Consider the following 16,727-nt stretch of genomic DNA (forward strand, 5'->3'; position numbering starts at 1 on the left):
CCGTCGCATCCTCAGCCACACCCACATGCCCCTCCACATCCACATCCCCACCCACAGCCACATCCTCCAGGTCCTTCAGAACAGCACCCTCTTATAGAAAGTGTCACCCCGGCAGCATCGCAAACTCCACGAGTTATTTCTTCTGTATTTTTACTTCATCTTTTGCCACGCCGGTTTTTTCGCCCCAACCACTTGGTTGTCCCCCAATTTTGGTTGCTATAAAGCAAAGTTAATGATATGTCGCAAGTGCTTGTTGTCTGCGAGTGGGTGACTGTGGGTAACTGTGGGTGAGTGCCTCCACTTCCACTTGGCTGGATCCTGTCATTCCTCGCCCCTCCCCTCCATCTGTAATTAATTAAGGTCTAAGCAGATTTTATATTTCACTTACTTGCCCCGAATGCAGACTAATTTATGTGTATGTCATATTTCTCCGGTAATTATTATGCCGACAGTGCCTTCGTCTGCATGATAACCTAATTGGGCTGTTAGGTGGGAGATATATATTGCCAAAGACCCCCGAGTGTTTGGGATAGCCCATAGATGGCCATCAGCTCAGAACTCCCCATTGAGCCTTCAATAGCTTCGATTGGCGTGCCACTTTTAGTTGGCCAAAACTCAAGTTGGCCCCCCAAAACTTTTCATTTTCCACCCGTCTCCTTGGATCGCTTTCGCTTGCACGCATTTACATGCCAGAAGTTAAGTCGCCAGTTTTCCTCATCGCGGGGGTTCTTCTGTCTTCCCACGGAAATTTGTTGGCCTGCCGCTCTCTTTTTATTTGCCAAATTAAAAGGATTTCGCTCGCCTTTCATATTTGCATTGGGGCTGTTTCACGTTTTTATTCTTTTCACATTTTATCGCCGGCCTGAAGGCAGGCGTTCGGGGCCCCGACTGTCGACAATTTTCCCACGCAATCACCATAAAAAGAAATCTTTGCCGCCATATTTCTGCAGCCCCTGCTCCCCAGCCACTGCCCCGGCAATTGTTATTCATGACCCGAAAGAGCGGAGGAGAGGTACACCTACAGGGATGGGATAGGATGCAAAGGTGCGCATCCCAGGGCTCCAATGGGCCGTGTCGGGCCGGAGTCAGGAGCTCCCTTGGCCACAGGACGCTCGTCATTCGTCGTTGTTAGTATTAATTACTTCTTAACTTCAGTGCCGCCCCTCTGCCGGCCGGGTTTATAAATAAATCGCAGATTCTTTACGGTGTCCCCTCTGTCCAGCTCTGCTCGCCATGGCCCAGTGGTTATTTGCATCGTCCTGTTTCTGTTGCAGATTATGACCCCAAAAAAGGAGCGGGGGGCGGAGTCCTCTGGCCGGTCTATCTGTCTGCGGGGTATTTTATGGCTGAACTTTATTTACATTCACATGCCGAGCTGCTAAATAATCAGGACTCGGCCTCGGCCCACCCACTCATTTCGTTTGTGCTGTGTTGCAGGATGCTGGAGGATCTGGGATCCAGGATATACAGCCGTGGGGCAAGTGGGGGAGGGTTTTGGCCGTGGCCTGACCCGGCATACAAGGGCCACAGGTGCCAGGCAGCCAAGTTTAATTATTTGCCGTTGGCTTTGGACTCGTTCTGGCTCTGGTTCTGGTGCTGGTTCTGCTCCTGCCCCGGAGTCTCTTCCCTTCGGTGTCCGTGTCCTGACCCCCGACCCCCGACCACCGACCCCTGCCCCTGGGCCACCATCCTCTTGGCCCATCTGTCTGTTTGTTTGCCTGTTTGTTGTTAGTTCAGCCGCCTGGCTGCATTCTGCGCTTGCGAAGCATTTTAAATCGCATAAAAGTCGGCCGCAGTAGCATAGTCCGTGTCCGTGGACCCCCATTCATTCTACCATTTCGGCTGTCCCAGCCTTTGCGTCAGTAATTGAAATTAAGTTGTTTCCAAATTGAGGCTGCTGCTCCTCCTCTAGGCTCACCCACTTGTTAGACAAGTCATGGCCTGCTCCTCTGGCCAATCTGTGCCCAGCATTTCGATGTCCTTGGAAGCGGCGAAAATGGTCCGAAAAGTCGCAAAGTGCCTTGAAATGCGCTAAACAACTCGTTTGGCTGCCATCTATAAGGCTATAAGTCAAACCCCCACTCCTTGAGCCCATCAGAGAGCCATTTCAAATCATATCTTTGACTCTCGGATAGTTTGCAACTGCGAGTGCCAACTGTCAAACGGAGAAAATCAAAATTAGGCAAACAAAGAGCTTCCGGCGACGCAACTGTCAGGATTTGCTCTTGTAAAACACTAAAAGGACGACGGCGCGGGGCGGGCATTGGGGTGGCTGATTGTAAGTCTAGTCCCACTCCAAATCACAGACGGAGAAGCGAAACGGAACCGCCCCGGCTGGAAAACAAGGATTCCCCAGCCACTTGACGCTTGTCATTGTCAGCTCTTGTAGTTGGAAAGTTGCGAGCACTTGACAAGCCTGATTGATGGCCTCGCAAGCAGCGAGGATGCGGGCTGCCAGGATACCAGCACAGCAGCACACCAGGATATCTGCTAGCAGGCACTCTTATCGCATCTCATCTAATTAAACTAAAAGTAAATGGCGCGTGCCGTTTGAAATGACATCTTAAAGCTTTCAAATGGCGAATCGAAAGGATCTCCGCTCCGGGGGAGGCAAAGTGCACTCCGGTTCGCTCGATGGCTCTTGTTTGTCTGCCAGCCATTACGTAGTTATGCTCGCATTTGTTTACGCCGCCGATGACCTGGAGGCCTGATAAGAGTGCACCTCCAAAAAGCCGTGTGGGTGCGATAAGAGCTGCGGAGGAGGAAGTGGGATGGGGCACGCACAAACAAACAAATGCCTTAATGAGCAGAGTGCCTGGAAAATGGCCAAGTGGCAGGCCGGGCTGCTTTCACTTCAGCCAATTAACATACTTCTCAACGATTTTCAATTTGCTGCCAGAGACGTGGCAACAAAGGAGGAAAAAACTGCAGGAGGGTGTTCGAGTAACTTTTCTCCCCGTCGCCCCTCGCAGTGCTTATTTAGTTTGGAATTTATCAATTGAATTTTTAATTTCGCTCAAATGAGGAGGCAGCAACAGCGCGCCGTCATCATCATCATCGTCGTGGTTCCTTCGCTCGCTCGTCCTTCCTGCCGTTGGTCCCATGCGGCGTATACGTAATTATGCGAACGTGGATTATGGAAATGGCTGCCGCCTCGCCTTCTAGGGGGCTTTCCCGCCCCTCGAACAGCTCCTGCTGCTGCCTTCTTCGCCGAGTGAAATTAAACGAAATGAAATTAAGAAAATATGTTGCACTCCCTTGCCTTTCGCTCCGCAACTGTTTTGCCTGGCTGCGAAAACTTTCTGTCCAAGGTTTGCCCGTGGAACTGTTGTCTGTGTGGTGTTTGGCTTTATTTGCTAGTTGCCTCCGAATCACCAACAAAACCGCCCCACCAGCACCGCCGCCACCACACAAAAGGCAACTTAATTTGCCATAAAAAGCCAGGCGAGTCCTTGATTTGTTCTGTGTGTATCGGGGTGTGTGTGCTTGTAAGCGGGCCGGAAATGAAATGATTTAATGAAATTGCCACAATTGCTGGGGAAAATCAGTGGCACAGCAGCACAGCCTGATGACAATGGTCTTGGCCAAACATTCAAGTTAATTGAAAAGGTTTTGTGAATTGCGTTTGGGGTCCTGGGTTCGTCGGGGTCTAAGCGATTTTTAATTACCTGTTATTGTGCACGGAGGTGCCTCGAAATTAATTGAGTGCCGGCCGAGAGCACCTAGCTACCTGTGTGGGACCCGATTTCACGGATTTACTGCCTGACCATCTCCCTAGAACGACTTTCCTCCCGCCCATCTGCTGGGTTTTGCACCTCCTTTGTTTTCAGTTTTTATGAGGGCCCAGGGCGCAGATGTCGGCTACATAAGGCCCATCTACGGCACATATGTAAATAAGACGCCGGCTGTGCACAGACTGAGATTATCCGATAGATATTTTGTATCACAGCATCAGAACATCCCAGAGCCAGAGAGCCAGGGACAAACTTCTGTGTTTGCCGTAGTCTTGCCTCGATTGCATCGGGTTCGGGGGCTGTTCGGTATTAGCAAATGAATCCAACCAGTTGACATTTCCCAGCCAGAGTACGCATTCAAATTGCAAATGAAAGCCGGCTTCACAAGATAGCCCCGATTGGGAATGCATAAGCAAATTGCTTTCCCCGCAGAATGGTAATGTTACTGCCGCGTTTGATCTGCATTTTCGCAATTCAATCCCAAGCGCAGTTCAGCTTTGTGTTTACCCATCAACGTGTGCGAAAGTGCGCCATTTATTTCCGCTAAAAAAATACAGAAAATATTTCAGGGCCGCGTAACAACAAAATCAAGCGCGCTCTATCGCTCCAAATTGTGGGTCATTCCGGTGGGGACAGCGGCTCAAAGGGTTATCATCGGTACAGGGGGCTTGGGAACACAGAATAAAATAAGAACAGATTCGAAAACACTTAAAATACGCGGAAATATGCTGACCATATGTAAACAAATCTGGTTTTCATCAATCATGCTGTTTTTCAAGGGTTTTGCGGTTATTATAGCAAAATAAATAAAAAATAAGTTACAGTTTTTAATATATTTTATCCAGTATATTATTTATATTGCATATTATTTTACATAACAAATGAAATGTTTAAACTTTCCCTACGAAGCCCCCTCAACTAACCAAGATGTCTCACAAGGGTTAAAATAATAATATTGTAACCATAGTTTTCAATATATAATGTCAAATATATTCTTATATTACTATAACCAAGTTATCTCACAAGGCGTAAAATAATATTATTATAACCATAGTTTTCAAAATATAACGTCAAATATATTATAATAATGCTTTACCTGCCCCAACACAACCCCATCTCAATTATTCCATGGAATAAAAATATTATTGAGCGCAAAGCGCGTTGGCTATGCCATTTCGCGAATCAAAGGGTTATCAGTGGTTGGGATTCTGGGGGCTGAACAAAAACCGTGATGCACGAACTGAGTCAGTCTAAATAATTCCAGTGAGTCTGGTGCAAACCCGAATCGATCCGCTTCCAACACATTCCACAATCTAATCATTGTTTTTGCGTTCCCATTGCAGGCCCGGCACGTGCTAATTGAAAATGCAGAAATTATACTAAGTGCGGACTGATAGGCACAGCAGAATCCAAACGGGCCACTGGTCACGACTCGCCGAAAGACCCATCACAAAAGACCCATTGAAACAGTGAACCCAAAAAACAACAGAAAACAGAGGAACGAGCGAATTGGAAGCCACTGCGATGCGTAGGAGGCGTGGCACGCCCCTGGGCGTCAGCTGGTCCAACTGCGTCCTGCTCCTGGCCACCGGCCTGCTGGTGGTGCTCATCTCGGTGCACGCCAAGAACCCCAGGCCCCATCGAGGACTACCTACATCGGCATCCGCACCGTCAACATCCGTGGATCAGGTGGCAACTGAAAATGGCCACCGGCGAGAGCACTCCGCTGATGGCGCTGTCCTTCAACGGCTATCGGATCCAGATCCAAGTCCGGATAGCGGAAAGGATACCGATGAGGACGAGGACGAGGGTCTGAAGCACCACCACCACCACCTGCACCACCGGCAGGAGTTCGACGCGTATCTGGGCACCATCCGCCGCCTGCGACGACCCTACCGCAGCAAGTACACCATCGAGCAGCTGATGCGCCTGCATGTGACACCAAAGGTATCCGGAGACATTGACATGGATCCCTGCAAGGCCGGTGAGTACGGGATGGGGGAGGTGTGGGGTACGGGTTCGGGCACGGGTGCTCACATCCCACATCTCACGGGTCACGGAAATGGCTTCGCATTTGCCTTGCCTCTGCGCTGATTCAACTCCGCCGTAAGCCAATCTCTAAGCCATGGATCTATGTATTACACGCTACCTATAATGCTACACTTCCAGAAATTTCTATTGACCGGCTTGCTATAACTACTTATATGAATATTAGTTTGAAGTGTGATACTGTAAGATGCATATCAAACTAAAAGTTGGTTTTAGAAGATACATATAGATAGATAGAAGATACGGATAAGTGTGGAAATATTTACATTCCTATCTTGCATACCATTTGTGTCCCGCTTAAGAAACTATTATATTATTCTGCGTTACAATGGGATGCACAGTTTTGAATAATTTCAAGTATTCATACCCATCTAGGAATATTAAAATATTTATGTAGATTATGGGTACATACATTGTGACCCAGAAATGTCGAAAATATTTTCTGGTAGTGAAAGTCTATATGAGATTTCAGCGATACCGATACGCTGCCCCAGTCGAGTCGTGGCAAGACAAAAGCTTTGAAAATTGTGTTAGCCTGCGAGTTTGAGTAAAAGCGAAAAGTCTTGTTAACTCGAGACGCAGACAGGCACACACACGTGGAAGTGTCTCAGCATGCCCACCCCATCATCCCCACTCGACATTATTTATGGCCACCGTGCCCCACCACCAACCCCTCGGCGAAGCCCCTGTCAGCCGCTTGTTGCAGCGCTGGAAATTAAGCGCTATTGTGGCGTGCTCCGTCCTCATCCCGCCCTCCGATCAGACCCTCTTGCCGGCATCTCGAATCAATTGAATTTACCTTAGTTTGCAAAAAAAAGAGAGGAAATAATAAAAAAGCTGGGAAAATGTAAGGAAATTGACTGCGAGAGCAACGCGAATGCGAAGGCGAATGCGTCGGGGCCGTATCAATGTCTGTCTCCTCGGCCTTCCGCACCCGGATCCCCGTATCCACAGCCGCATCCTGGCCTGGCCCGAGCTTAGGTCTGAGCTTGTGTCTGCCACGGGCAGGAGCACCGACTTCGATTGCAATTTGTCTGCCTCCAAGTGGTGGAAGACGGCGGGCTTATCTGCGGGTCTATCTATAAGTATTTGCTCACATCAATTGTCAAAAAGTTGCAGCACCCACTTCTCCCCCGGGGCAGCCCATCGAGAACCCATTCCCGCTCAAGGAATGGCATTCCTCAGGCGGAATCCCCGCCAAAGTATGCGTATATTGAGGGGGAAACGACTTCCGTCCCAACTATCATTGCCAACGTGTCGTCGAGTGCTTGACAATGGCAAACCTCTCACGAATATCCATGTTCATTCAACATAAAACACTTATTTATGTATTTTTATGGGATGACGAGCTATACATTTTGTGGGGATCATCTCACTGAAAAATGAATAAATTTGTATTTATTCCTTTATAAAATCTCTTATACTTGCTACAGTATTTTACTCTTCTTATCTATGATCATTCAAGGATAAGGAAAGTATGCAGTATTTTTTATAGTTATTAAAATTAATAAAAACTAATGAATTTATGAAATAGTGTCCAAGAAACAAGATTAAATGTCAGAACATCTTCCATAAGGCACTCAATTAAAACCTTATAAAAATCCAAAATGTTCTTAATCAATAAACACACTTTTAGGATTTTGTTCCCTAAAGACACTTTGGTATTAGAATTCCTTCAAAGTGTCTGTGCTAACAAAGTTTGTATTTTCGTTTGGCTTTTTGTTGGCTTGCGCCAAGCCAATTCGTATGCCGAAGACAAGTGTGGGAATATTTAGGCTACATAAAGTTCAATTTCGTGCATTATTTCCCCTTGTATTTTATTGTTCTGTTGAAATGCAATAAATTTATTGTAATAGTCGTTTGTAAACCAAAACGATACTCAATCATCTCCCGTTTTCGAGCTCTGTGGCTCCCCGCCCTGGAAATCACTCCCGCAGGTCCCCCAGAGGTCTATGTCTGGCCCATTCCCGCCCGGGAGGAGCTCCGACCATAATTTCACAATCAATCATGACCGCCTCGGGGCTTCCTTTGCACTCCCGCTCGCACTTCACAATTAATGAATTGTTTGCATTGCCATTTTGCCTGCGAAAAAATTGGGTCAGAGCCGATTTGTTGTTCTGCACGGACTGGCAACCGAATGAATGGCTTTCTAATATATGCAAATTCACGCAGTTCGATTGAAAAACGGGGGGAAATAAACAAATTTTCCTTCGCCAGCACAAAGCGACCTAATTGAATTTCGAAGTGGGATCGAATGGACGGCAGGGCGGTGCGAGGGCGGGCGTTGCTAATCAACTTTCAATGGGAGTCGGGGCGATTTCAAACTCGAAAATTTAATTTGCCAAAAATGTGCAGTGCGCTGCAGACACGAAAATCCCCCAGAGTGCACACACATATAGGTATATAGTATTACCCAAGCAATTTCGCAGCAAATGCTCGAAAGTTAATTAAGGCCTTTGAAGTGCGAGCGCCCGTAAGTAGGCAGCACGAAAGCGTTTAGCTCTGCCAGCTCGAGCTCGTGTCATAATGCGTTCGTGTTGGCCAACCCAACACTTTAAGGAATTTACTGCTTTGTTCCTCCTCCTCTGTGCGCCTCGCTCTCTGCAGATTCGCTAATTAATTTGCATAAACCCGAGCGCAAAAGTTCCATCAAAGCGGACAACAATGGTGGGGCAGGCCGAGAAGCAAGAGCCAGAAATCAAACCGCAAATGGCACTGCAAATGGGCGGGGAGTGCAGTGTCCCCGGCCCCCAACCACTGCCGGGAATCCATTCCGGGGACCAGATCGTAATGGAAGTGCAGCCAAGTTGACGACAGTAATGATGACAACAGCATCACAATAACAACCGCAAAGCCAGGACGACCGAAATGTCAGGCGGCGGCGGAGGAGTCGCGACAGGATGCGATGCGACGGCTTCAAGTGGCCTGGAAGGCGTGGCGCACACAAAGCTCCAACAACCTGCCCAAGTGACTGCAAATAATTCCCCGCCACACCACACACACACTTGCTGGCGGGGAATCCCCACACTCACACCCACTTTGATAGGGCTCTTGCCAAATGCCAGAATGGCTGAAAAGCCTGGCTGAAAGGCAACAAACTAACGCCGCCCGCGCTCTCGAATAAAAAGGCACTTCGAAGGCAGTGCACGGGGGGATTGGGTTGGTATGGGGATCGGGAATCGGGGTGGAGGTGGCACCGCGTCGTGCTTCGGAGGAAAGTTCCCCGAAACGGAGCAATAAATCTTGGGGCAGAGCAACTGCAGCTCAGCGGTGAGATACTCGATATGAACATGCAAAGTGCACGGAGAACAATGTTAGGGGTTTCCTATCAGTAGTATTAGTAGCACATCATCTGTATTCCATATTTTTAAAAGATTTCTGCACATTTAATACCTAATTTGATATAATAATTTCAATGAAACAACACCAAACCCTAAACAAATTGATTTTTTAGCATTATCAGAACCTTTTCGAAACCTTTAGGCAGGAGCAGGGGATTCTCTCTCAGAATTTATAATATTTAATGTATAGTAGTGACTTTACAATATTAATAATTTAAAAAAGAATAAATAGTTTTAAATATCTTAAAATTTTTTTAATTTATATTATAGAACCATCATTTTGTAGCACCCTTTTCCCCCGTGTAGTGCAGGGGATTCCCCTCCGGGACCCCTAGCACCTGCTTAGTGCCCTGCAGCGCTCTCAAAAAGTCCATCGCTAAGCCAGGCCGAGCCCGCTGCCAGAAACTATTTACAATTCGCACTTTTAGCATTGTGTGCGGACGGATTGAGTTAGTTTGTAGCTCTTTCGGGGGCTTTGGCTGCCTCGCTGCCTGGCTGCAGGCGCAGATTGTTGGGATGCCCGCCGCAAAACAGCTAACGGGATCAGCTTACAAGGCCGCAGAACGGGTGGAACTTCTGGGAGAGGGCATGGCAACTTTGTATGCCCTTGATTAAAAACCACATCTATTTATTGCCCAACTCCGCTTTATCGGCGCAGATAAACACACATAAATTACATTAGTTTTCTGGCTGGCAGGCCAAGCAAATTGCTTTCGCTTATGCAAATTAATTTATTTGACACACCACATTTGCCCAGTCATTGGCCTCATTTCGGCTGTCAGTTCTGCTCGGTCCCCCAGCTCCACTGCCAGATAACAAAAGATATGTATACAGTAGTCCTTGAAGCACAGGGCAGATGATAGATTCGGCATGCTGCAACTGAAGCCATCGGAGGATTTCAAAGCAGGACGACAAAAACAAGGACAGAAAGGAAGTGCAGCAGCGGAAATGTTAGAAAATCGGAAGTGAGGCAGCTGATTCCGAGACTCTTCGAGGAGGATGAACTGGCTGAGAGGGCTTTGCCTGCCACTGACTGCATTTGCAACAGCTTTGGCCGTGCCCTAACCACCTGACTTGCCTCGGTAACAGATGCAGGCGCTTACAAATTTGCCAGTGGAATGTGCCACCAGCCGGGTTTCAGGTGCATTTATTGAAATGACATTCCCCACTTACGGCCAAACAAGCAGAAACATGTGTAAATAAAATAAACTTGCGTTTAAGCTGTTTACATAATTAATTAATGCCAACAGGAATGGCATGTCACCCGAAGTGGGTGGCTCGCTTTGCAAGGGCAACGAATGCTGGGGAATTTCAGGCCATGCCTGACAGCAGGATGCATGCCCAAACTTTTTGCTGCATACTTTTGGGTTTCTGCTCGCATGTGTGTGTGTGTGGAGGACACTCACGCACACAGACAGCACACAATGCCGTGTGCCTGAGCAACCTGTTTGCCGGAATTTGTTATCCTCGCCGGCTTGTGCTGCAATCATTGTTTATGCAAATTGGCATAAATACGCAGGCAAGGCAACGGGCTCAAAAGCTGCTCAGATAATGCCACAAAATGGAGCTTATGTTTGTACATATGGCTTTTATGTATAAATACCCTTATATACTCTCTTATGTACCAATCTCCCTGCTCGTGCGAGCGCCTGCAGCTGGGGGCAATCCGTAATTTATGCAAATCGCATTTTAAATTTGTAAATGTTATTTTAATTGTTCTGCCAACGCACTGACGTTGGCCCAGATTGCGAAAAGGGCGACGGGCGATATGAAATCGAATTAATCCGCCCTCAACCGATGACCAAAGCAGATCCGGATTGAAATTTATGATTTCCATTTCAACTTTCCATATCCCTGGTCTCACCCGCTATGCTGGCCCCATTTCCAGCTCGAGAACGGACTGAAAGCGACAGTCCAAAGACAAATTGAATGCGTTCTGCCACTTTTTGTTGCTCGTGTTTTTTGGCCAAGGCAAATGCCAAGAATCCAATACGGATATGAATTCCGTAGGGTGGATAAAATTGAACTGCATCCACTCAGGCGCACATTGAGCTTCATTTGCAGCACTCCAACTCGCATTATTCTCTGAGTTGCTTTATTAGCACTTGCATGGGCGAATATGTTTTATATGTGCCAGGAAATTTATAAAATGGTGGCCCCCGGGCCAAAACGCCGTAAGCCAAATTGACATAACAATTCCATTAAATTCTACATGTTACCGAATTTTTTCGTGGAACAAATAATCCGCTGGCTAACACAAATCGAAATTGACAATGGCTGTTCACTTTATTTGCGAGCTGGAATTACTTTTCAATCTATCACAGACTGGCTTTAAATGAAACTAAAATTGAATTGGCTAAATTTGTGGAAAGTTAAAATTAGGTTTCCTCTTTTCTGTGGTTTATAGCAACTCAAAAACTATAATTGTGAAACTTTTATTTGCGGAAGGCCATTAGAAAATCAAAAGTATATCAAACTTCGTATTAACTTTTCAAAATATTATATTTCATATTTCGCAAATTAAGGCTAGCTAAAAATGAATTTCGGAAGCTGCCCCGATAAGAAGCAAACGGGCCACCCGCCGATATCTGGAATGCCAAATGCTGGCTCCTGCCACCAAGTGCCTGCATTTAATTTGGCATCATTTGTTGTGGATGTGCGATAGTGCACGAAAATAAACGCGGCGGCGACACTTTGAAGCTGCTGCAGCGCTGATGGCACAATTATCAGATGCAACTGCAAGTGTCGTTCGGGATGGTGGGTGTTTATGGGTGCTCGGGGAGTTTATGGATGGTGGGTGGCTCCTAGGCGGCGTCGGTGGTGCGGTGGTGAGTTCACTGAACCCGCCGCAGACGACGCTGTAATCAAGTGCCGCCGAAAGTTGAGTAGGTGAACTGAATAAACTGCACTCGCCGCACACTCGAACGCACTGGCATATTCGCACACATCGGCGAATATGACTGCGCTTTTCAGCCCCATTTCCAATTGAAAAAGTGGGCACTGAAAAAACATATAGGTAGACGTATTTCCCATCTCCCGCTCCCCAGCTCCAAGCCAAAACTTTTTCTAAAAATGCTTTGTGCGAGCGAGCTGCGCTCGTCTTTTTGTGCGACCGCAATGGAAAATAGTTTTTATATCTGCCGTAGGTGCAAAGTGGCCATAGATATACTCGTATAGTGTGCTATGAAGTGGAGTTGGGCAAATGCCACAAATGCTCGTTCGTACAGCTGCATAAATATTTCGACGCAGTTGTCCATCATAAATCTGGTGCGGGAACTCTAGCACCGCCGGCCATTGTTTGCCCGCCAGCCATATCTGCGATTTGGTCCGCAAAGAGGATCTATGGATGCCGGGGATGTTGGCCCAGAGGGCTGGCCATAGAAACACATGATTCGACCGGCGGTGGTTTTATAAGTCCAGTCTGGGCCATTGACCGATTGCCACAGTGGTCACGAAAAGCACTCCGAGTGGCATCGAGGTGTGTCAGGGGGACTCCGGAATGGAAACTCTTCCATTCCATTAGGACTCATTTCGGCATTCGCCTGCCGAAGATACCCATTGAAGCTCTCGGATAAATTTGCCGCACATGATTAGATTCGTTTATTCAATCATTTGACACTCCAATGAAGCGTGCCACATTGGGCCAGATCTACCGATGCACAGGAAAAAACAAGCAACCCAAAATTAAGTCAATTTATGTAAATTAGATAGATATATTAAGGAAATTTTAAATTAGTTAAAATGATGCAAAAGTTTGAAAAAAATGCTAGGAAGTATACCTCATATTATTTTGGCTTAACTTTAAAATAGTTTTTATAGTCCACATTGTTCTTAAAATCAATTCAACTTCCTATCATATCCCCTCGATTTCCTCTCTGTGTAGGTGAAAATTGTTTTCCCATCGTTCGACTGTTTGTTCGAATAAATAAACAAACGACAGTCCCCCTCACCGACGGACACACTCATAAAAAGCAAACAAAAGCCAGAGCCTAAATCGTGCACAAATCCAAAATCTCCTGCCGGGTCACTCGTCACCATCGCCAGGACCCACTCCATTTTCGGGGAGCAGAGCCGCAGGGAGCCGGAACTATCCGAATATTCGGATTCGCACTCGCAGAGCTGCTGCTGCTCTTGGCTAATGGCCGAGGTCTTCCCCATGCAGTCTCTGCTGCCTCCGGATTAGTTTGTCCAACCATACATATTCCTCCTTCCGCATCCGCATCCGTCTCCTGCTCCACATCCGCCTCCGCCCCCGCCCCCGCCTCCGCCTGCTCCTCCGCTCCTTCCTTCCGTTCCGTCTGCATCCGTATGCGATTCTGTTCACTTTGTGTTCGAGTGGTTTATTTGCCTGCCCATATTTGCTTTGATTCCATCTTTAATTTAGGCATCGCCCGAATGTCCATCCGTTTGCCGGTCTACGGACTGTTTGCTCGGTGGCCGCTTATCAAAACATAATTCCGGCCATGATGAATGCTCCGAACGCCCATTTAACAGGTCCGCGGGGGCGTGGCCGGCAAATTGAATTTCATTGTTATGGCTACGGTAATTATACGCACACACACACAAACGAGCTCGGATTAAACGTGTCGAGGGACTGGGAAATGGAGTCCCCTGCACAGATACACACTCAATCGGGGTCACTGCGGTATGCATGTGTGCACTTCCGGTCGCTGTGCGCTCTCTACGGAAGATTATGCATAATTACAGCCGTATTTACAATGCCAACAGCGATTTGAAAGTCAGTTGACCAGTCAAGGCTAATTCTGCTTATGAGGAAAGGGTCCTGAGCCCCGGGATTAGGTCAGATACAAAGGAGTCACTCAAAGCAAAGACTTAAATGGAAGCTTGTACAAAATAATTAAGGCTCTTAACATTTAAATAAGGAACTAATCCCCGATTTTATTCTGTTGCTTCACTCGCTTGTGTTACACTTTTACTATGTTTATGCTATGAATATCATGATTTCTTGAAAGCGTGACATGACCGAATTCATGCTTTTATTCAATCTCAGTTGACAAAGATGACGGACCGATGGAAAAAATTGTGACTGGTTACTGTACCCATTCTTTTGTTTTATTTGCATTTATTAAACATGCTTGTCTTAAAGAAAAATTGTGTACAAACCAGTATTTCATAATAATAATAAAAAAGTATGCTACTTTTCAAGTATTTCTATCGATCTGGCGACTCCGATAATATATAATTATAATATATAATTATAAACGTTGTATTTGATTCTTTAAATATCATCATGGGACTTACGTAAACAGATTAAAGTTATGTTCTTTTTCAGCGCATATATACGATTTGTGGGGTACGATATCATTTGGATTCCCATTGACTGCCCGCCCAATGGTGCAGATCAATTAGCGTTTGTCTTCGTGTCGCATCCTTTTGAGCCCCAGGCATTTTTGCTGTTTAATTGCTCGAGTTTTATTTGCGCACATACTCGCATTTTATTTTATGACACAGCCAGCCGAGCACTGACAACCGCCAAAGAGCACAAAAGCCATAAATAACAAAAAAAGGAAACGGAAGAGCCCCGAAATAACCAGGGGATAAAAAAGGTGAAATGAAAGCGTACCCAGCTGACCTCAACAATGGCAATCAGTCGACGTGCTCTCTTCAATTATTTGCTTTTGACCCACAAAATGGACGAGCAACTCTGGATGTTGACCACAGCAACTGATGCGGTGCGTCAAGTGTTGGGGCTGCTGCCCTCCCGCTTTTCCTGCTTTCGCCCGCTTTCCCCGCCCTCCGCCTTTCCAGCTTCTGGTTTTCGCACGTATAACGCGTGGCCCAAAGCGAATAATCAGTTGGAGCCAGGCAGGCGGAGATGGTGGGTTTTATTTTTAATTAAACTGGCAGTCGGCAGTCGCGAGCTCATAAAGTGGGCAGGGCAGTGGGAATGGGTCCTTGTTGCCACATTACGCATACGCCGCATGGCCGGCCAGCCGGATTTGGCAAGGGGAAAGGGAAAGTGCAGCCAGAATGTGTTGAACATTTTTGTGGTCGCCGTTAAAAGGGTGCGCAATTGGACCTGGATAGGGATAGGGATTCGGATGCGGATGCGGATTCCCTTCAAAATGGCACGTTTTGTGCGTCAGTTCGTTAGTGTGAATGATGTGGGAGGACCAAGGAACAAGGAGCGAGGACCCAGCACCAAGGACCCCGGATAAAAGGAGCCAACGCTCAAAAATTTAATTACTTTCACTTGTGCGAACTGTTTGTCTGCCAGTCAGAGTGGACGCGACGGCCAAAGGCATTTAACGTTAACGTAATGAAATTGCAGACGCAGAAGGACCGAGAAGCGTGCGAAGCAAGGGTTCGGCCCACGCACTTTGGCCGCTCTCCGTTTCCGTTTCCGCTTCAGCCGCCATCTTGGCAGTGGCAACTGCTGATCCTTCGCCGTTAAACGGACTGCTGGCCCTTCTTGGGCGGGTGGCAAATCTGCCGCATTATGTGGCAAGTTTTGCCGCCTGCAGAGTGCATCGTCTTTTTATTACCACCTCCACGTCCGGATTTCGGCTCCTTGGCAGCCGGCGATTGTTAACGGGATTAAATGCCAACTGGCAAACGTGTTTGGCCTGAGTTACTTTCCACCGGTCTTAGTTTCACTTCGGCTTTCCACTGCCTTGTCGACTTTGCCGCCGCTCCCTCGCTTTCGCCACAACATCCGAATCAATCATCCGCCATGTGGGCTGTGCTATGTTTTAAATTTAAATTTCATGTATGCACAGCCACGCAGGCGAAGAATATGTGTGTGTATATACACATATTTTTTTAATTCTCAACAGGGCACACGTGTTCGCAGCCCTGCAGAGATTTCCCGATTGTGTATGTAAATATTTGCGCAATTCTAGAAATTTGTTTGACTGTTAAATCAAATGTAAATACGATATGTTTTCAAAGTCAACACGCTGCAATTGCAGCAAAAACAATGGCAAAAGGCAGAGCGAAAAGGGAGGAAAACGTGAACGTGAGCGTAGACTGAATACAGAAATCTTGATGGCGTGTAATTTAATTCAGATTTTACAGAACGTCGAGCGGTGACTCAGCCGTTGGACAAACAGGATTTGAGCTGCCAGGGCGGGGTCTCTCCGAGAATTTTGATCTAAATTCCGATCTTTGACAGAGTTAGCAAGCGTCTCACTGCCCCGCAGTCTGATATTTTGTGGGTGCTTTTGGGTGTCCCCTGTCATTTCCTGTTTATCCTCCTCCTGCTCGAGCTGCAGCCAGGCGACCACAGTTCGGCTACGGTGCGTATGATTGACATTGATTGCACTGCCGGCAAACAAACTGTGCGGTCTGGTTCCTTTTTCCCTTTTTTCGGGCTTTTTCCCTGCAAGAGTGTGCCATGATTGCCTTGCTCTGCTGCACTTTCGGGAACTAAATCAAAAAACGTTTGCAGCTTGATAAATATGTAATTTGCAATTTTGCCCAAAACAACGCCAGCACAAGCAAAATCAAGAGCAGGAGTTGCAAAACCGAAGAGTACACACACGGCCAGCTGCTCCGGCACTCAAGGTTCTCTAAATACAGTGAGTACTTGATGGACAAAAGCCCTTGTTGCTAGGGACACCTTTGGAGTTGAAAGTATATC

The 16,727-nt window shown here is 47.0% G+C and overlaps 1 protein-coding gene across 1 annotated transcript in view; it reads left to right on the top strand.

Moving 5' to 3' along the window:
* Positions 1–16,727, top strand: part of LOC108031649 (dorsal-ventral patterning protein tolloid) — a 28,525-nt gene that overhangs the window by 2,579 nt on the left and 9,219 nt on the right. Inside the window, exon 2 of the mRNA XM_017105279.3 lies at positions 5,078–5,718. Within this exon, the coding sequence (XP_016960768.1) occupies positions 5,259–5,718 (460 nt within the window). The 5' untranslated portion in view covers positions 5,078–5,258. The remainder of the gene's footprint in view (positions 1–5,077; positions 5,719–16,727) is intronic.

This window comes from Drosophila biarmipes, chromosome 3R (genome assembly GCF_025231255.1).
Source record: "Drosophila biarmipes strain raj3 chromosome 3R, RU_DBia_V1.1, whole genome shotgun sequence".
NCBI lineage: Eukaryota > Metazoa > Arthropoda > Insecta > Diptera > Drosophilidae > Drosophila > Drosophila biarmipes.